We start from the raw sequence: 21,614 nt of genomic DNA on the forward strand, positions 1-21,614 counted from the left end.
TCTTTTTTCCTAAAAGATATTAATTATTTAAAAATTCTTGGCTGCTCTCGCTAACGTCTGGATCATCATGGGTCTGTTTCTATTGACTGGTTTTTCTCTGTGTTCTCCACACGGTGCCATCTCTGGGAATGAACAGTAATTGTTTACAGAATGCTGGGCCTTGCATATATTTTAAAAAAAATTATAGGGACTCCAGATAATGCTCGTTTCTTTGAGAGAGGATTACCCTTTCTTGTGCTAGATAGATGGAGTGGGGGCTTTTCACTTAATCTAGTTGGAGACTGAGCTGAGTCAAGGCTGGGTTGCAACTTGATGAGGACTCATTGTACCCCAGCGCTCCTTTTCTTCTACAGTGTAGCTTTAAGATGCCCTCACTGAGAGGCTGGTGTGTCTACTGTGATCCTCTCCCTGCTGTGTCTTACACTTGAATTCTCATGCATCGCCTTTTAGGTTTCTGCCGCTCACAGTTTCAGAGTTCCCCAAACGTCTTGAAAGGGAAAGCAGCTGAGTGTTTCACTCCCATTTTCCTCTCCTCCTCTCTCACCCAGACTTGGGCCCTTCAGGTCTGCAGTTTTGACTGCTCATTAGTCCTACGCGAAATCTAAAAACTCCACCAATTCCTCTGCACCCAGCGTGGATCGGCCCTCAGAACTTCAACCCTCTTCCTGAGTCCGGAATGTGCAGCTGACCCCAGGAGAAAGGCAGCTGTACAATGCCAGCTCCCCTCTTCACTGCTATCCCCTGTTGGAACCATGGCTTCTCTGGGCTTGGACACTTCAGTAGCTCTCTGCCGCTGTAAAGAGATGTCTGCTGTGTTGTATTTATTCTGTTCTATTCTTAGTGGGAGCATTTGCCTGCCTCGAGCTACTTCATTGCACCTATCTGTGCACAGGGGAGGCTCATTTAGGTGATTTCCTGCGACCTTTTGACATGACCTTGCAGTCACTGCCAGCGTTCTTATTGCTGGTACAAGACGTGTGATGGTCCTCTGTGAAATTCTTGTCTCAGACGTGGAACTAGCCATTGTTTAGGCATGCTTCACTTCTTTTGGTGCAAATGGGTATTGAGGGGCCACAGTCGAAGTACAAGAGGGGATGATTTAAAGAGAACAGACATCACGAGTCGTCTAGAGGCTGTTGCCCATCGCAACTCAGGAGAGCGAGGTTTTAACCTCCTACATCCGTCTCCTTTCAAACTATGCTGAAAACATTCAGTTTTAATCAGCAATACCCCACTTCTAGTTTATTCCACCATGCACCCTCGGCATTTTCCCCATCATAATAATGCCAACATTCCACCAAAAATATGGTGCCCCAATGGCTTAAGGTTTTCCTTTGTAGGTATGTTTTGTCATCGGAGTGGTTCCCATTAGGCACATAGAATTACTGTCCCTGAAAGTCATTTCGAATAATTTTTCTCTGTTTGTTTATGCCAGCAGCTAGGTGTGCATTTAGGTTCATCTGTTTAATTTTATTTTTGATTTTTAATGATTGCTCTTTAATCTTTTTAGTAATTATGTGAGATACCTGCACATTCCAAAGTCAAATCTATAAAAAAGGGGACATACAAAGGTAGCTCGCATTTCTCCCTCTCCTTTCTAATCTGTTCTCTTTCTTCTCCTTGGGTCATTATATATATATATATATATATATATATATATATATATATATATATATATATATACATACATATATATATATAATTTTTATATAAATAAATTAATATATGTCATATAAATATGTATTATATATATTTTTTTATAGAAAACAGAACTTTATTCCAAGGGCCAGAGGTTATTTAAAATTATTTGCAGTCATTGAAAATCGTGTGGAGTGGCCAAGCCCTGGCAATAAGTTTTTAAAACACACCCTTCGACTGTTGACAGAGGGTGCTTTTTAAAAATAATAATTATTATAGTAACACATACCATTTATTGAGTGGGTGGTACTGTGAATTACTCTGGGTGCACTCACTTGATTGACAAGGTACCCTACGAGGTAGGGTCTGTTATTGCTCCTGTTTGCAGATGAGGAAACAGAGGCTCCGAGATGTTAAGTAATATACCCAAAGCCACACAGCAGATAAACCAGACCCTGGGACTAGAAGTCAGGTCTTCTTCCAGCATGACTCCGAAGCTGTGTTCTCTGGAGCTTGGGAAACTGTTGGTTACGAAGTTTTGGTTGATTGCTGTTGATGAATTATTTTAAGAATACGCACATAGACTTTTGGCACTTTTTCCCTTCATTGCTCCTCAGCTGACAGCCACCTGGGTTGTACCTGGCATGGAAGATGACACTAGGAGTGGGTGGTGGCCTCCTGATTCTGGGACACGATGTGTCAGTGAAATCGGTACCGTTGGCTTCTGTCCGTAGAGAAGATAGCTGTGACTTGGGGACAGTATCTGACTTATGTCCTCGTAGCTCATTCAGAAGCCCCTGTAAGGAGACCCACGTGACCTTTCTACCCAGGCTCCGTCCCTGTGGAGCTCAGGTGAAGTTGGAGATGCACGTCTTGTGTCTTGGCTCTCGCTGTGGTTGGTGAGTGGGCGCCTGTGTTTTAGTAGTTGCTTTTCTTTCCCGGTTCTCACAGTGAAACAATGTGACGTGTGGGTTGGCTTGAGATGCTCACCTGGCGGCTTTTTGACTTCCAGGTGCAACCGTAACCACCGGCCTCATTCGAAGCAGGCTGGGCTATTGCACCGTCCTCGGGGCCAGAGAGGTGGCCTGCTCTCTCCCTCGGAAGCCCCTTGAGGCCCCGCTGCATGGTGGCTTTACTTGGTCACTCTCCCTCGTCACCTTGCTTCCCCCTTGTCTGTTTGCAAACAAAAACTAAACAAAGCAACACAAAGGAATGGCTTGGCACCCTGGGCCTCCCTAAAACACACACACACACACACACACACACACACACACACACACACCTGGCATCAGGACCTCAGGTACCACGGAGATTTAGAAATGAAGTGTTTGAGGAAGGAGATTTGGGTATCACAGCACCGGAGCCTGCCGTGCCTGTTTCTTCTTGGACTCCCTTTGGTCCTGGCTCTCGTTTCCCCAGACTGCTGGCCCTGGGCAGGCTCACATGCACACTTCGAGGAGAGAGACCCTGTGGTTGTACTCGCTTGTATAAAATCTCTTCCGACAGCAGGAAGATGCTGGGTGGGGTGCTAGCAATAGGGAGGGCAGGGGGCCTTCCTGCATTAAATGGCACAGGTGGGTAATTATATCACCGTCCTCTCCAGTGGATCACACTGCATTAGAATTCTGGAAATAATCTCTGTGGCTCGCTGTGCTACCTCAGGAAAGCTGGCGGGGGAGGGACTGTGTGTGTGTGTAGCTGATGCGGGATTTAGCACTTCTGGTCTCTGCCAGGTTCACATTCAGGATTCTCATAATCGCCAAGGGATTTTCATGCCTCCGCCCACTCTGTGACCATGTGACAGGTCAGTGGGGTGGACATGGAGAGGATCTTCTAGTTTGGCTCCCACCCCATCCTTTCTGCATTGTTTCCACGTCCTCTGACCTTCCCAGAGCAGCACCTGTGAGTAGCACCCAGGAGGAAATGTTCCAGGTAGCCGAGGGAGTCATTTGTGCCAAAGAATTCACAGGAAGGCCCCGCAGGATTTACAGGAAGGCGCCTAACCCAGCCTAGAGTGGCTTAGGGCAAACCAGTGACATAGTATTACCACCACTTGTTCCTCTTTAGCCCTTTTCTGCAGGAAACAGGTAGGCCTCCCTAGGTGCTTCTGGTGCCAGAAAAGAAGGGTGGTCCTGCCTGGTGGGGAGCACAGTGGAGGGTGTGGCAGAGAGCGTGGCAGAGGAGCTGGTAAACATGGAAACAAGCTTAGGTGTCTGCAGGTCCAGGTGTGCTCCTGAGATAAAGGGAGCTGCAAGAAAACAGTGGAGTTTGTAAAAAGTAAAAATTGATGATTTGCTTCGGTGAGAGTAATCGAATAGTCTAGAAGGCAGTAAAGGGCAACCTTACTGTGACAATTGACAGACGCATCTTTCTATCTGCCTCTAGGTGGCGCCCTTCTCATGTCCCCCCATTCCTCCTCCCCAGCAGGCATGGTGGCCCCCCTGTGTGGGGTGAGTGCTTCCTGGGTGTCCTCACTTCTTCCTTGGATTCCAAAGCCGTGCTCTGGGTGTTCTCGGGGGTCTGAGGGTGGCTGGGGTACTGGCACGGAGGTGGGCTCCTGGGTGCTGTTACCCAGGAAGGGCTCGTTGCCCAATGCGCATAAAAGCCAATAGACTGGGTGGCCGGTTAACTCTGTTGGTTAGAGTGTGGTGCTGATAACACCAAGGTTGCCGGTTCGATCCCTGCATGGGCCAGTGTGAGCTGTGCCCGCCTTAAAGAAATAAAACCAAAAAACCAAAAACAAGCCGATAGAATACGGCCTTGGCTTTTGAGAAAAGGAGAAAGCTTTTATTGCGACGTGGATCAGCAAGGAGACAGGAGAAAGGCTGGATCCAGGGTGCGGGACAAGATTTAAGGGATTTCAGCACCGGATCTTCCTGGACGGCGGACCCTTTGCCTCTGAAAGGGCCCCGGAGTTCAGGTTGAGTCAGTACTGGCCCTTTGGTTTCACGGGAGCGGGAAGCAGTTAAGGGATCACAGATGTTACTCGTGAATGGTGTATCCCCACGTTTAAACTTGGGTTCCCAGTCTTGTTAGAAACGGGAGCGGACCAGTTTGAGCTGGTTTCTGCACCCGGGCCCTCCGCTAACTGGGACATGTGCATGCTATAACTCTTGAACAAATGCCCAATAGCTATTCTTGGATCATTGTCTCTCATTATCTGTCCAAAGGCAGCACCATGAATCATAATGAAAAGAATTAAAATGGGCGCCAGGATGTAGTTGCTAAGGGATTTGTTTTGTTGGGGGAGTGGGGGTGTACAGTCTGCTAACATGTGCTGGCAGATTTTGGAACAGCAGCTGTGCACATCTGAGATTTCAGTGGCACTGAAGTGTCTCGAAGGGACCCAGGTCTGTGTTTCAAAGGAGACATCACTGTTTTGATCTGTCTCATCAAGACCAAGGATGAACTGCCACGCAAGCAAGAAATACCCAGAAGCCATGGGGAGGGTCATTGTAACCGCAGGCCAGTAGCTGAGAGTGGTCGGCTTAACCCACACCGTGCAATTCGGCGATTCCAGAGGCCGGGCCCGGGGCAGCGTGCAGTGCATAGAGGGCATTTCAGAAGTGAGTGGCACTGGTACCCAGGGGCTCCTCAGGTGTTCAGTGAAGTGCTTTTAACAGCTGGATTTCTTCTTCATATACTCGGCCTCTCACATTTGCCTATGAAACAGCTGGCTTTTTTTGCAAAACCTTTCTGTGCTGGCCCCACATCTCCGTCTTCCTCTGGGTTCTCTTGCAACTCCAGGATGGGCAGGTGGGTGTGGGTGCATTTCCTCCCCCAGATGGCTTGGGGACCGCCAGGCTGGAGGGGCCTAGGCGCTGCTCGTTCTCCTGGTGACAGGTGAACTGTGTCTGAGAGAGAGAGGGAGAGTCAAGGCCGCCGGGCCTCCAAGTGGGAGACATCGAAAGCTTGTTCACGTGACTCCTGGGGCTGAGGTCAGAAGTGGGCTGTTGAGTGCAGCTGGGCATTTGTCAAGGTCCCGGACAGAGAGGCTGTAGCGTCAGTGTGGCCGCATGGGGCTCTGTGCCCCGCTCTGAGGGCCTGACAGCCCCCAGCCGCAACCCTAAGCTGCCCGAGTTTCCTCTGTGGGCCACAACAGTGTAAATATGCTAAAGCAAAAAGTGGATTAATTGAAAAGCATGCACATGCACGTAGCTGCTCTCATGATGACGTCCTGATGCCAGCTGTTTCCCTAATGAAGTGTGACGAGCGTCCCCTGAACGACTAGATGACTGTGCAATGAAACGGGGCGGTGTTTTCAGAGCGGAAATGAAAAGACCTGCTCTGATGGAAGCACACATGCAACCAGCGAATCCACGGGTCTGAAATGCATCAAATCCCCGTTTCCTGGGAAAAGATCCCTTTTGGGGCTCGTTCGGTGGGAGCTGTGGGGCAGGTTCTAAAAGGAACCAGCATCTAAACACAGACTCATCTCTTAACTCCCAGACCCCAAAGTGGGAACTCTGAGTCCTTGGCTTTATTTTTAGTGGGTTTTAAGGTATTTACAATGGTCTTAGAAACTCATTTAGGAAAACCGCCCCTTCTTCCTCCCGTTTTCCCCTGTCCTTGCCCCTTGCTCCATTTTCTTTTTTCTCTTGGGAGAAAGTTACACCTTAAGTTACATAAGTCCCCCCTCTCCTTTTTTTTAAAACCTCATCACTGTCTTTTCTTTAAAATAAAATGACTTTACCTGCTGGTCCCAAAGAACCAAAAGCACTATCATCAGGTTTTCCCTAATAAAGTAAATGCCTTCCTTTTTTTATTCCCAAAGGCACTAAAAAGCAATTTTATGTCATTTAATCGTGTTGGATGTAATTCACATCCACGTCGCAACTTTTAGCAGAGAGAACCCGCTGGGTATTCAGTATGTTCCCTGAGTGGTCAAAATTTTAACAACGGGTTCTGTAATCTAGCACGTACGCAGGAAAGGGAGGAAGAAAAACTTCTTTGTATAATAAGTTTCTCCTGTGGCACTGCGATTAATTATAAGTTGGATGTCTTTTTTTTACTACAGGACCTGACCTCGCCTGAATTTATTTATAAACACCCCAGGAGGAGGTTGGTGAGAGGTTGGGGGTGGGGTGGGTAGAGGAGGACGGGGCAGGAGGCTGGCTTTTCCTTTTCCTTTTCTTCGCTTGAGAGGTGGGGCAGACGGTGTGCTGAGTCGAGGCCGTGCCTCGGACACTGGGAGTTCTGTTCCCTGAGTCTGTACAGTGACATGACCACACAGTCAGGGAGAAGAACCAAAATGGATGGGACCGTTTCCACAGACAGTCTTTGTGTTTTGTGAGATGAGACAACTTCGGTTTGTATCTCAGAAATCTTTCCCCCGTGTGACCCGTGACACTGATTTTTATGAAATTGTTTGGTTTCTTGTAGGTGATCACGTAAAGTTCCTTATAAACACCAAACTAACTCACTGCTTTTTTAAACATAGTTTTATGACAGCGCACAGGCATGATTTCAGCCTCTGCAATTTGTGCAACTTTCTTCATGTCTCTGAAGAAAGGAAAATACTTGGTGAGAATGGGAGGTGGAGTCGTGTTACTGCCGCTCCCATAGACTGATCATAACCACTGCCATCTTCCTTCTGGTGATTCTGGGGGAGGAAATGCTGTTTGCGGGTATGTGGCAGTGGACCATTCCTCTGTCGCCGTCCTCAACCCTGTAGAACCTGCAGGCGTAGTCGACGCTTCGCTGGCAGCAGCTTCCGTGAGGCTGATATTCCCAGTTCTTGGTCTGAGTCTGGAAATCACTGCTTTTTCAAACTTTTGAGACATGGAAAGTTAATTTTATTTTAAAAAGAAGATATCGGATATGAGGTTATAAAAAGCAGAGGGGGACTTGTGTCACTTAAGGTGTAACTTTGAAGCGCCCCTTGCACACCCACCAAAATTCAAAAAACAGGCAACAGCAATGCCGGTGTGAATGTACAGTAACTGGAATTCTCTTATACTGGGGGGCGGGGAGGAGAAGTGTGAACCGGTCCCCCCCTGCCCCCCAACACCGTGCACGGAAGGCAGTTCCTTACAAAGTTGTATGTGCACCGCTCTTGCACACCTGGGAGCTCAGCCAAGAGAAAACAAAAACATGTGGCTACTAAAGTACATGGACCAGAATGTGCAATGCAGCTTTATTCATCACAGCCAAAAAGGGGGGGGGGCCCCGATGTCCAGGTGAATGGTGACTCGGGGTGGGGCAGACACGCGGCGGGATGGTATCAGCAGGAAACAGAAGGACACCAGTGACTCCCGCAGCAGGGTGGGTGAGTGTCCACACGTGACACTGAGCGGAAGAAGCCAGACAGCATGTCCTGTGTGTGACACTCAGTGAACAGACAGGATTAATTTATGGCGAGAGACCAGGTCGTCGCTGTCTAGGCTGGGGGAGGAGTGGGGTGTGGGAGAGCTTTTGGGGGAGGCTGGAGCTGTCATGTTTGATTGGGGTGCTGGTTACCTGGGCACAGATGTCCATCAGTATGTGCGTCTCGTTGTATGCGCTTTTACCTAGAGGAGAACGCTTTAGAAATCGGGGGAAAGGGGCATTTGAGAGCCGTAGGTATGGAGCGGGTGTGAGAGGGTGTTTGGGAATGGAAGCTGATCTGATTGTGACTCGATGTAGGAGAATGGCGCCTTTTCTTCAGTGCTGAGACATTTCAAGGAGGAAGTATCACAGTGGGTTAGCCAAACACAGGTCGTGTGCACACATGTGCGTGTACCACGTGCCACACCGGGCCACACGGAAACAGTTGTGTCATCTGGGTGGGTGGTGTATTGATTTTTATTGCTCTGTTTTTTTCAACTTTTGGCGTATGTTTGAAAATGTTCACAACAAAATCTCGAAGGCGGAGGAAATAAAGGCAACGTATGAAGATAACATGGAGGAAGCAATTTCTGTTCATCTGTGAGAATGATATTCACAGTAGTCCCCAAACCTCACCTCTGGTACCCTGAAAACAGACCACGTGGGGAGAGAGAGTCTCCAGCAACTGTGTATATCCCAGGCACTTCCCATTGGCTCTTTGCTGGGGAATACGTGTGTCCACGAGGGAGGTAAAGACATTCTCCCAGCTCGTGAGCTAAGCGAGGGCTTACAGGCTGAGTTTTGAGTGTCTCCCAAAATCGATACGCTGTAGTCCTGACCCCCCGTCACTCAGAATGTGACTGTGTGTGGAGATTTGATCTTTAAAGAGGTGATTAGGGTAAAAAGGAGTCATTACGGTGGGGCCCTCATCCACTGTGACCGGGGTCCTCATCAGAAGAGGAGATCAGGACTCAGACACGCACAGAGGGACGACCGTGTGGGGACACGGGGAGGAGACGGCCGTCTACACGCTGAGGAGAGAGGCCTCAGAACCAGCCCTGCCGACACCTGGCTCTCGGATTCCAGCCTCCAGGGCTGGGGACAGTGAGTGTCTGTGGTTTACACTGCCCTGGCTGTGGGACTTTGTTATGGCCGCCTGAACAAACTCATACACTCAGCTGTCATTTTTTTCTGTGGTTACTCTCCCGGTGTTGAATTTCTGCTTCTGAATCAAAATCTCATCATTAATCTCTCTCACGTCTCATTTCGAGCGTGGGGGCTGCGCGTGAGCTGAGGTGCAAGACAGTTTTCTGTAGTTAGAGCCACGTGAGGCCACGCGTGCAGCGCCAGCTCTCAGCCCCAGGCTTTGGGATCAAACGGACAAGCTCTCCCTTTAGGTCAGGTGGAAATCTAACTTCCCTGAAGCCAGTTCCTCTTCTGAGCAGCAGGAGACGTGACCGTCTCCCTCCCAGGCACACAGTGAGGTTAGGTCACTGCGTGTGGCGCGCTCGCTGTGACTAGCCCTACACTGTAGGCACCACCATTGCAGTGCGGTGGAAGCCAGTCTAGAAGCATCTGTCATCCCCGAAATCTTAGATTGTCAGCACGCAAAGCTCTCTTTTGTTCTGTCCTGGGAGTTAGGGGCACCTGGCGGCTCAGAGAAATCTTACTGCCCCCTGAAATCCCCCACGGGCTGCTCCCTTGAAGACTATTTGTCTGAAAACATTGAAGAACTCTTCGCTTTCTTTCAAGCCAGTGTTCTTTCTGTCTGTTCATTCACTCAAACATTTTCTAGGACCAAATGGTGTCCTTCAAAGCCGTGGCAATTTCAAAAGGAGAAATTTGCATTTTATGGGCAAATCCATCTGGGAGAGAGGGTGATGCGTTTGGCTGATGTAAAGTAATTACTTCCCATTCTTTTGTGGGCTTGTTCAACTTTTATGCCTCTCTCAGATGTTTTTCATGACTTTTTTCCCCTCGACTATGATAAATATTGTACATAACAGGACTGGATAATACTGTGCAGAGAGTCTCTAAACATAAGGGGTTGGGGGGGATGTGCGTGGCCCCCTCCACCAAGCTGGCAGGCTTTTCTTCTGGTCGGCGTTTCCACATCACGGCCGGAAGATGAACCACTAAAGTGTGGTAGACCAGTTGTACCAGTTGCCTATTGATTAGAACAGAAACTTCTAAACATTGAAGATGGTTTTCTCCTTAACTAGGAATTCTCAGCGACAACCAGGGGCTTCGGTGTCTCCTTTGTGACCAGAGAATAATTCTGGTGCTGAGTCTGCACCCCTGGGAGGCCCTGTTTTAAAAACAGTCTTAACCCAACAGTGGTGTATGTCGCGCTTAGGAGTGCAGGCTCTGGAGCCCAGAGTCAACTTCCAAATGGCCGTGTGACCGTGGGAGCTTCCTCCTGATCTCGGGCCCAGAAGGACAAGGCCGCCCAGAGCATCCATGGCTCCCAATGAGAGTATCCGTGCTGTCGTCATCAAGCAGTGGCGTTTGGAGCTGTAGCAGGTGAAAAGCAAGGCCCCCGCACCGTCAAGAGTTGGAGTACATTTCCTCTCGTGCCTGGAGTCTGGTCTTCTGTTGACCCGTAGAATGTTCCGAAAGTGGTGTTGCATGGGTTCCAGAACCTACCCTCAGGAGGCACTGCAGCCTTAGATTTTGCCCACATGGAAGACTGTCCAGAGGCCACCGTCTGGGGAGGCCACTGGTGGAAGAAAACAGATGAGGCGCAGTCAATGCCGAGACACGCGGGTGAGGCCACCTCCAAGCAGCCAGTCCAGCTGAAGCGCCACTTCCACGCACAGGCTGGCCCAGATGGGCCGTCCCCAGAATCGCGCCCCACTTTGCTTTGGGGTGGCTTCTTATGCAGTGAGATATTTAACGGATACCAGGTCAGGTTAAGGTCCCTTTTATTCCTCGTTTGCTAGGTTTCATAATGACTTGCTATTGTTTTGTCAAGTGCTTTTCCACCACGCATTTATCCAAGCTGATAATAGGTCCTGCAACCATCTATTGGCTCATCTAGGTCTCCCGCGTTCTGTTAACACCATGCTGATTGGTTTATTTTTCATTCCTGTCGTAAGCTCACCTGGTGATGATGTCTTTTCCTTTATGTGTAAGTCTGCGTCTGATTTCCTAATATTTGGGGTTTCTGCCTCTGTGGGAGAGATGCGCTCGTCCATCCTGGTGTCATTGGAGCTTTTCAGGGCCTCCAACCCTGACTGCTTCCTCCGGCTCTGAGCCTGGCCTGCTGCCCCGGGACTTCCTGTTGGTACACTTGCCACGTGCCTCCACTGCTGGGGGGGCGGCTCTCTCCAGGCAGCCCCACCGAGGTTGGTGTGGGGTCCCTGAGCAAACCAAGGGCCCCCAGCTAACCCATCAGTTGACCGAGGCTCCTGGCCCTACATGGGATTTGGTGACGCCTCAGAGGCTGCGGACTTGGAATCTGCAGGCCGGCCCCCTGCCCCTCTGCGCCCTGGGCTCCAGGCTTCAGCCTAGACGGTGGGGCCTCCTTGGATTTGTCTGATGGAGTGTGGCCACCTCTGAGCTCACTGGGCCAGGTGCGCAGTGCCCTCCCCACCTGCTCACTGGGTGCTCATAATGATAGGTCCTCTCCGGGCTCCCAGGTCTCGGGTAGCCGTCAGTTCCTAGCTTGCCGTCAGAGTCTGAAGTAGGTGACATGCTGGCATCGGGAAGAAGCCAGGATAGGGAGGAGCCGCGCCCTCGGCTTCCCTTCTCTCTTTGAGCGGAGCCGTCTTCCAGCGACGGTGAGGATGGCAGGATCCCAGAGGCCCTGAAATAGCGCTCTGTGTTGGGAGGCACATGTCGCTTTGGCGAGAGGAGGAGGCTGCCTGGGGCGGGGGTGGGTTTCCTCCGTGTTCTGGCTGCACAGCCCAGGAGACGCCTGTTCACTGAGTAATGAGGATCGAGGCAACTTGTCCCCTCCCCCTGCTGCTAGCCCCAGCCAGACAAGAGGATGGCACCGTGGGCACCGTAGCAAGGCAGCGGCACCTGCAAGGTACCAGCTGCCCAACTGGGAGCCAGGGAGACTCAGGGGAGCGTCCAAAGGGGCAGCCCGGCTCCTTGGTGTCTTTATCACTGTGAAACCCCTCCCCCAGCCCTGATAGGAAGGCAGGGGCTTCTTGGCACCTGTTGGAGCCCAGCATTGGGCCAGGTGACGGGTGGAAAAAGATGGACGTGTCCTCGATATTGGGACATAGGTAAAGTCATTTCCTCATCTGAGAGCAAGCTTATGTGCACAAACCAGGGAGAGCATCAAGACAGGTCAAAGTAAGTGCTAGGTGGCGTAGGGCAGGGACGGGTGGATGGGTGAGTGAGTGGGTGAACGATGGTACGATGGATGGATGGACGGATGGATGGACGGACGGACGGACGGACGGCAGCGTGGGTGGGTAACTGGGTGAGTGAGAGACCAGGTGAGTGGTTGAGTGGTTAGATGGCTTGAGCACGTGGAAGGTATTTTACACACAGTGCTGGAGTTGCCCCGTTAGCCCTTCGGAAAGGACTGCCCGACACAAGAGGGACAAAAATGGATTGGAAGTGTCAGTGAGAGCAAACCAGGTCACTCTGCAGCATCTTCCCTGCCTGTCTGTCGGGTTAATGTTCCTGCGTCACATCTTCCCTGTCCTGAGTTCCTCCGGGCCTCTCCTTGTTCCTGGAGCTGCGTGGTGCCTGCCCCACCACTGCCACCGTGGCGAGCCCCACAGCACTCACTTTGCTCCTTGCATTCCACTGTGTGGGTCTGTGAGCCCCGTGGGGGGATGGCAGCCATCTGGCTGTAGGATGCCCGTCTGGGAGGGCTACAGTTTCCCACAAGGCCTGGCACGTAGATTGTTGGAGAGCAAACACTTTGTTGGGGAACAGGCAGGTTTGGCTTGGGGGTGGTACCTCACGCCACCTGTGGGACCCCAGCAGAGGGCTCCCCTTGCTGCTTCACACACAGCCCCCAACCTGCCCTAGCACCTCCTCAACACGCTGGCCCCGTGTGCATCCAGCACGACCCTTTGGCACAAGACTTGGGTAATTTTCAGTCACCCACGGTGGTGGCACCCTGGACCTTTCCCCCACTCATTCATTGGGTCTTGTGTCTCTGGGTCTGTGGGACACACTCCACTGGGGTCTGCCCACGGGACACCAAGTGTCCCTGATGAGAGGGGTGCAGGGATTGGGTAGTTGAGACTCTACCTAATTCAAATGTAGACGATAGGATTGAAATAAGCCCCAGAAGTGGGCGCAGTGATGGGAATTTGGGGTGCTGCTTCTCTAAATGCCCCCTCCCACTTACACAGAGCGTTGCAAGTGGCAGCATTTGGAGGGGGAGTGAGGATTGGGGCTCAGCAGAGCACAGGGCTGTTGAAGAACATGCTGGTGACGTTTCTGTCGGGCTCTGAAGGACGTGTGGGGACGTGGGCTCGTCTGTGCCAGGACGGGGTACATGTCTGCACTGGCACACATGTGAGGGGGACCAAGGGGTCCAGGAGCCGAGGCCTCGAGACGTTGGCTGTGCGTGGCAGGTGGGGCAGGAGTCTGGACGATCCTCAGACCCTGGGACCCAGTGCCTCACGGACAAGGCGTCTCTGTCGCCACCTTCTCTGGAGACACCAACTCCTGCACTGCTGTGGCACTTACCATGTGGGGCTGTGGGGACCCCCGTCCCATCCTCCTACCACATAGCTGCTTGTAGGCTGTGGTGGTCATATCACAGCTTTTGAAAACGTGCTTTGAAAAGCGTGAGACCAAATCAGTGTTAGGTGTAAGCATTTGAGGTGCCAAAGGAACACGCTTGTCAACTTGTGAGTTATGAAAAAAGATGAAAAACCCGCCCTTGCCCGGCCATTCGTTCAGTTCTGCGAAGAGGGAGCTGCTCCCTGTACTTTTGCTGCCCTGGTCTGTGGCCCTGCATTGTGGAGACCCATCCGGAGCACCTTTCCAGGTGCTGCTGTTGGGGGAGAAGATGCGGGTTCCCCGTGCCAACGCTCCTGCACCCTCAGGACTCAGGTGGTCACCGAGGCAGAGCCCCGGGGTGGGGAGCGGGTGTGATCTGGTCTCGCTCTCCACATGGTGAGATTTTGGTCAAACAGCTGGGCACCCCATGGCCCAGTCAAGGTGACACACAGAACTAACCATCCTACCTGACTCCAGTTCCTTTGGGTACTTACCCAAGAATGGAACTGTTGGATGAAGTAGTGATTCTGTGTGTAATTTTCTGAGGCGCCTCAGCACTGGTTCCCACGGCAGCTGTAGCTTTCCATGTTCCCTCCAGAGTGCCAGCTTCTCCACATCCTCGCCAGCGCTCGTTATTTGCTTTTTTCTGATAGTCGCCATCCGGAGGGGTGTAAGGGAGTTTGACCTTTGAGGATTTGGCTGGAAAGACAAGGAATGATTCTACCCAGCTGTCGCCTAAATGCCATTAGGTTGTATGTCATGTATAATTCTGCAGACCGTTCCTTCTACATTCATATTGTACATGCCAGCAGGCTGGGTCACCACCTTCTCGGGGGCCTGTGTTGACCTCCCACCTGGGCTCCTCATTTCTGTCCCTTTTCTGTATCTGGGTTCCAGCTGGAAGCCTGAGTCCCAAGTGGGTGATGGAGCTCAGTGAACCCGGCCTTGTGTCTGTAAAGCTGCCCCTGAAACAGCTTTTGCCTCCCGTTGCTCTGCCCCCGGCTGGTACAGACAGGAGCTGCTGTACCTCCTTCTGTCACTAGTAAGCCAGCGAGAGGCTGGGTCTGGCTGCCTGCTGCTCGTACCTGGCAGCCACCTTGGAGGGCACAGGGCAATAGTGGTGTCCAAGAGGGGACGTGAACATCCCTCCTGAGGACGGGTGTCTGGGATCCATGGGTCTCAGTGGCTGCACAGCCCCCGGCCTCCACGCACAGCTGTGCCAGTCAGTGCTCTCCCGGGACACAGAACTGGCAGTGTGAGTATATGAGGTGTGAGCAAACAACGTGGTGAATGTTAAAACAAACGTATTACAGTAAAGGACACATTGCCATTAATTCCCCTCAAAAAAATCCCCCTCGCTTCGAACACACTTATCCCATCACACTTTCTGAAGCAGTTCAGGAAGTCCTCTTTTGTGAGTGTCTTTAGTTGTGCTGTCATGGCTGCCTTGAGGTCCTGAATCATTGTGACTTTGGGGACGAGCCAGAATTCGCACAGTACCAGACCCGGTGAATAAGGTGGATGAGGACACACCATAATGTTTTTATTGGACAGAAATTGCCTTATACCAGAAGCGATGTGTGACACAGATCGTTGTCATGACGGGGGATGGTTTACCACACACTTTAAAACACACCTTCTCTCAACTGTAGCTCACACCTGATTGACTGCACCGAACAAGTTGAAACAAGTTGAACACTGTTACTAAGGTTTGATGCATCACTTCTCGTATTGAAGGTCCCTGCCGTTTGTTGGGTGGCACTTGGCAGCAGCATTTACCATTATTTTGTGATCACAACGGAAAGCCTCCATGTCACACATCGCTTCTGGTATATGGCAATTTCTGTCAAATAAAAACATTACGGTGTGTCCTCATCCACCTTATTCACCGGATCCGGCACCATGCAACTGCTGGCTCTTCCCCAAAGTCAAAATGACCATGAAAGGTAAATGTCTGAATCGATTCAGGACATCGAGGCAGCCACGACAGCACAACTAAAGACACTCAGGAAAGAGGACTTCCAGAACTGCTTCAGAAAGTGCCACGAAGGATGGGATAAGTGTGTTTGAAGCGAGGGGGAGTATTTTGAGGGGGATGAATGGCAATGGGTCTTTCACTGTAATAATTTTTTTTTTCATTTAAACAGGCTCCGTATTGTTTGATCACACCTCATACGTGTATTTGAGATGTTTCTTGTAAGGAGTTGGCTGACACGATTTGTGGGGGTCGGTGTATCTGACACCTGCAGGGCAGGCTGGGGTCTCAGGTGGGACTCGATGCTGCAGTCCTGAGGTAGAATTTGTTCTCCAGGAAATCTCAGTTTTTGCTGTTAAGGCCGCCAAATGATTGGAGAAGCCCTACCCACATTGTCGTTGAAAGTCACCAGCCTGTAGCTGTGTGTGTCTCCAGGCTGCTGTCTGAATGCCTGGCTCGTCTGTGGTTGTAGACAGTGGCCTCCCAGCTCATGGTCTCTCCTTCTGGGGCACCGTGAGTGCTCTGAGCTCTGCCCACCTGGTTCTGGGTCAGGTCTCCCTGGGCGACCTCTCGGCCATCACAGGGACACTGGCTTCACCTGCCTGGATGCCTCAGCAGTCAAGGGTCACGCAGCTTTTTTGCTTTGGTCACAGGTCTGTAGGGCTTGAGCTGGAGCCATCAGCTGCATGCCCCCCACCTGCTGTGCACATGCATGGGTGGGATTTTTATCCCTGAGCTGAAACCTCATGAAGAGCTTTGAATTTTCTTTGAGGTCTCCCCCTCCCTCCAGTTCTGGGGACTGGCTCATGTCTAATCAGAAGAACGGACTCCCGGGCCTGGTGGGGACACAGGACAGTCCGTGGGGTTTCCAGGCTCCAGCCTCATTCGCCCCTGCCCCCCCCCTCCCCCCACTATACATGTCTTTTCTACCGTTCGCCTCTGGAGCAGAGGCACTCTCTCACGTACATTCTTACCTGGCATTTTAGCCTCGTCACCAAATGGCCATGGCCTTCAAGAGGGGCCCGTGTGGGGTTGGTAGAGTGGGAAGACGGCTGATGGGTGTCGTGGCTGCCATTTTAAGAGTTATGATCGGTCCTACCATGGATGGACCTTGAGGACTTTATGCCGAGTGAAATAAGTCAGACAGAGAAAGACAAATCCTGTGTGATCTCATTATATGTGGGATCTAAGAACACCAAACCCCTAGAAAAGGTACCAGACTGTGGTATCTAGAGGCTGGGGGGGTGGGGTTGGGGTGGAGAAATGGGTGAACTTGGCCACAAGGTATAAATGTCCAGTTACCAGCTGGTTGGTCCTGGCGACGTAGCGTATGGCTTGGCGATTACAGCTGATGGTGCTGTGTGGTACCTCGGAAAGGTGGTAAGAGGGTGGATCCTAAGAGTTCTCATCACGAGGAAACACATTTTTTGTGTAACTACGTGAGGTGATAGACGTTTACCGAACTTAATGCGGTGGTCACCTCCTAATGTATGTTTACGTTAGGTCATTATAACAGTGCTGTATGTCAGTTATATCCTAATGGAGCTGGGGAAAAAGGTATGTCTCTTGTTTCCAGAAAGAAGAGCTGTGGTTGGGCTCGTGGTGCTGGCGGGCCGTCAGTGGTGTGGCGTGTGTGGCTCGCTCTGCCATGGACACTGTAACGTGACTTCCTGTCTTGCAGGTGGCCATCATAGCGGGCAACTTTGAGCTGGCAGAGTACATCAAGAGCCACAAGGAGACGGACATTGGTGAGTAGGCGTGTATGTGGGCCCCGGTGGGTCTCCATCCGGCTGAGGTGTCGCTGCCAGCATTCGCACGTCCTCACTGGGTTGGTTCAGAGCCTGTGTTTAGCGAAGCTTAACGGAAGCAGAGTAGTCACACCTCTTTCGTCTCTGTCTCTGTCCTTACATTTTCTCCACTCGCATCAGGGTTGGGGCTGAAGAAGACCTCAGAAGTTAGGCGAGGAGATTAGCAAAGTGGCCGCAGTGGGTATAGGGCGTTGCCGTCTAGTTGGTGAACCCGTTCATTTGCAATGAATTTGGATGGGTTTCTGCAGGATTCTGTAACCTACACGCTCCACTTACACAAAGCAGTGGTGACTCAGTGAGGCAAGAGCAAGCCACTGGCTTCCCCCTGGCCTCCCTTCTCTCTGCATCCACCCCGTTGTCCCCAGCCATGGTGCTGACGGCCATTCCTCCTTCTAGTACCCCTTGTGCCAACCAGAAGGACTGTCTCTGGGGCTCCTCCTCTCTCCTGTCGCCCGGCCGGCGGCTGGGCCCAGTCTTGCATCTTGGAAGAGCCCGCTGGCCTGGTTCCTCCAGCCCTGGGCTTACACTGGACCTGCAGCAGGGAGCAGTCCCACTGGACCGGCAGTGGTGAGCTTTGGACGATGGCGCCATCACATCGAGGGCGGTGGGCAGTGGGGCTCCAAGGCACCTGGCGAAGTAGCCGTGTGGCATCTGTGTCTTACTGCCTGCGCCCCTCCCCTCGTGTCTGGTGTTGGGGGTGAACGGGGCCATGCGTCTGGCTGTCGAGTCTGTACCGTGTGGCGTGAGTGGCTGGCACGCACCCTGCCTCTGAGAACCGTGTAAGGATGCAGAGCCAGATGCCATGCTTGCATCCTCGGGCGCCTGTGCTGAGCATGTGGCCTCACGACCCCTCCTGTGAGCAAAGGGCAAAGCACTTAATTGCTCCGAGACCCAGGTCTCCACTGTAGCCACATCAGCACCTCCGTGAGTGCGCTGCCGAGATGGATGAGCTAACGTCTGCCAAGTGATTTAGGAAACGATGTGCGCTCTCCCAGTGCCTGCAGCTCCCCCCACCACCTTTCTAATTCGAGAGAGAGTGAGCGGTAGGATAAGACGCGGCTAGGTCTAAAAATACCGCTTGATGGGAAGGGAATTGGGAGATTGTGAAGCAGGGTACGCAACAAACAAGAGAGGTGAGTGAGCGTGTGTGCAGATCCCACCCACGACTCTGGGGACCGTCAGTGCCCCCACGAGCTCCGTGGATCTCTGAGTCGTCTGCGCTGGTAACAAGCTCGGGACCACCCTCCTCCTTAGTAAGCACTGATCTTGACTGGGGCCCCTGCAGCGAAAAGAGGGAGGCAGCCACGGCTTCCTCCGCTGGCTCTGGACATGGAGTGGAGGCCCTGGGAACGGGGACCCCTGCCTGCGGATCTGAACCCCCTCCTAACCCACCACTAATCTGTCTAACTCAGAAACCGTCCAACACCCGCCACGTACCTCGGAGCACCGAGTTGATTTTAAAACCGAGTTTGGGGAGGTTCCTGGCCCGTCTCTTCCATTTTGAGATCTAATTTAGCTTTCCTGTCTGGGATGCAAATGCCTCTTGACAAACAGATGTTTTTCTTGTTGTACAAGTGATACCCGTTTGTTGGGTGAATCCGTTTTGGTTAGTACCCACCCATTCTGACCAGTGACTTAAACCGTATCGGCTACGTATGTGACGTCCCACCTGGAGAGATGGGGTTCCCCCCCCCCCGCCTCAGGCTCCCACGACTCCCACACGTCAGGTGCTGGGGTCGAGGTGGGAGGCCTTTTGCGTCTGCTGCTTTGTAAGCCGCCCGGGTCTGTGAGGAGGCGGAGCCGGCTTTGGCCACCCAGCTGAGCAGGGAGTCCCTGCCTGTTGTCACTGCACTGGGTCCTTTCCCAGTGCGTGTCCCGAAGGGAAAGGATGGCACAGAAAGTCTGCGCTTCCCAAGGGTCCCTTCAGCGTCTCCAAAGGAGGGAAAAGAGACCTCTCCCTTCCTCTGCGCTGTCTGACTGAGGGTCTGTGTTCTGGACTGGGGAGTGGCACCAGGGTGAACGGGCCATTGAAGTGGACTCTGTTGAGACTTTCCCAGCGAGAAGGAGGTAAAGGGCGTGCGGCTGTGGGCCCTTTGTGGACACAGACGTCACTCGGTGCATTAATTCATCGAAGCTCATGAATCCGTTACAAACCCTGGCAGCACCTCGCTCACCGACTCTCCAGGCGGGAGCCCACCGTGCACGGTCTGCCCGTGGCCGCCCCAGCCTGGCGTCTGCCTCATTCCTGGCAGGGCCAGATGCTGTGTGTGCGGCGGGGAGAGTCGTGCCAGCCCTTCCTTCCCGTGGCCCGTGCGTGGGGTTGCCTGCGTGGGTCTGTGTCCCCTGTCTGGGAAAGCCGCCCTCCTGGTGGCTGACGGAGCACCCACAGCGGAAGCACCACCACTTCCTGCCAGCTGCGGGCCTGTGTGTCACGTGCAACCTCACATCCCTGCAGCCCCCAAGTCCTGCTGTCCCCTGCCCTTTGGGTTGAGCCTCCCACTCCTCCCCCGAGGCCGACCTTGAGGCAAGGACATGAGGGCAAGTGGTGCGCTGCGGGGGTGATGCCAGGAAGTGACAAGGGGAGTGCAGGGACATACGTCGGGCAGCTCTGGTGTGTCGGAGCAGAAGGCACTGTGGCCACCGAGGCTCGGTCCCACCGGGGCCGCTGGGGGACGGCGAGAGCATGCCTCGGCGTGGAGCCAGCCCAGGGGTGAGGCAGTTCATGCGTTTACCCCCCAGTTCAAGTCCCTCGTTAGCACTGGCGCTTACCTCGTGCCAGGGAACACCCCCCACAGGCGGGGCGGGAGCCGCTGGGGAAAGCAGGTCTCACACACGGGCAGCGGGCGCCGAGGGCATGCGGGCAGGGCAGCAGTGCATCTCGGGTACAGGCTTGTCCCCCGCGTACACTGGAGGAGGTGGCACAGTGAGGCTCTGAAGCCAAGTCCATCTAACTCTGCAGCACTGTGTTCCCCCAGCCCCCACGTCCCACTGCCTCCTTGTGAGGCGAGAAGAACACGCCACCACACGCGGCAGCTGCAGCCACCAGTGCAGGCTGGGACAGGCAAGGCTGCAGTCGTCACTCTGGCTGGCCTGGAACCAGGGCTGGCCTGGGGCTGGAGGGAGGAAGAAGGTTCTGCAGTCACCGCCCGCTGCCGGGGTGGGGCGCTGGCTCCGCTTCCCGGGCACAGCTCCTGGTCCGGCTCCACCACTCTGGCCACCAGCTGCAGGGCTTAGGGGTCGGGCAGTGGCAGAGGGCGGCGCTTCAGCAGCAGCGCGAGGCTGAACCTGGAGGCTGTCGGGAGGTCACCTGAGAGTCGATGGGACCCAGGACTGAGGAACGGGCCTCACAGGCCAGCAGCCCGAGCTGCGCAGCAAGGTGGTCGGTCCCCTGGGACAGCTTTGCAGCTCACAGTCGCCTCTCACTGACGGTGGCTGTTCGAGTGGCACATCTTCCATCAGCAGGGAAGGCATTTCGTGGACAGAGCGCCCCCTGCAGGTCCCTGTCCTTCCCAGGGCCCCGAGCACCTTCTCCTGCAGAACCCACCCCTGTCCCCGTCCTCATTCCTCCTCGACTTCCACACTCAGTGTGACATTTCAGGGACACGTCTCCCCTGACACCCGTGGAACTTTCCAAGGCACCGGGAATCCTCCTTTTCTGCGGGGTCGGGGGCACCTGTCAGGGCCATCAGGAGACCTTATGGACGAAGGAGGCGACCTTGTGGCTGCTGTCCCCAGGAGGACCAGCCACCTCCGGGGCATCACCAAAGGGAGGAATTCTGACCGTGAGACCTGAGAACTCTAGGCACACTGCTCCCCAACTCCTCCCACCTCAAGAACTTGCATGGTCCAAGGAGAGCAGCCTGCTAGCGGAGGGGACGTCCTTTCCCTCTGGTGTTTAAGACACTGGGGCACTGAACATCCTTGGAGAGCCTGGGGGCACCTGAATGGGCAGGTCTCTAAGCTGCCCGGACTGTCACCCCCTCAGTCAGCATGTTTCCGTGACGGCTCTCATCCTGTGCGGGCCCCGTGCTAATTTGGGGGTTCAGAAACATCTGTCCGTCCCAGGCCTGGTCCTTTGGGAGGTGACGGCCACAGAGGGGCGTGTCCCCCTCGCCTCCCTGTGCCCTGACTTTAGGGGCCGCATGGAAACACCTTCCAAATCTGGGTGAGCCCCTGGCCGTCGCTGT

The 21,614-nt window shown here is 53.2% G+C and overlaps 1 protein-coding gene across 1 annotated transcript in view; it reads left to right on the forward strand.

The window, feature by feature from the left end:
• The window catches only part of SHANK2 (SH3 and multiple ankyrin repeat domains 2), a 471,028-nt gene that overhangs the window by 139,282 nt on the left and 310,132 nt on the right, over window positions 1-21,614 (forward strand). Inside the window, 1 exon segment of the mRNA XM_033119735.1 lies at window positions 17,301-17,367. Coding sequence (XP_032975626.1) covers window positions 17,301-17,367 — 67 coding nt within the window.

This window comes from Rhinolophus ferrumequinum, chromosome 11, assembly GCF_004115265.2.
Source record: "Rhinolophus ferrumequinum isolate MPI-CBG mRhiFer1 chromosome 11, mRhiFer1_v1.p, whole genome shotgun sequence".
Taxonomy (NCBI): Eukaryota; Metazoa; Chordata; class Mammalia; order Chiroptera; family Rhinolophidae; genus Rhinolophus; species Rhinolophus ferrumequinum.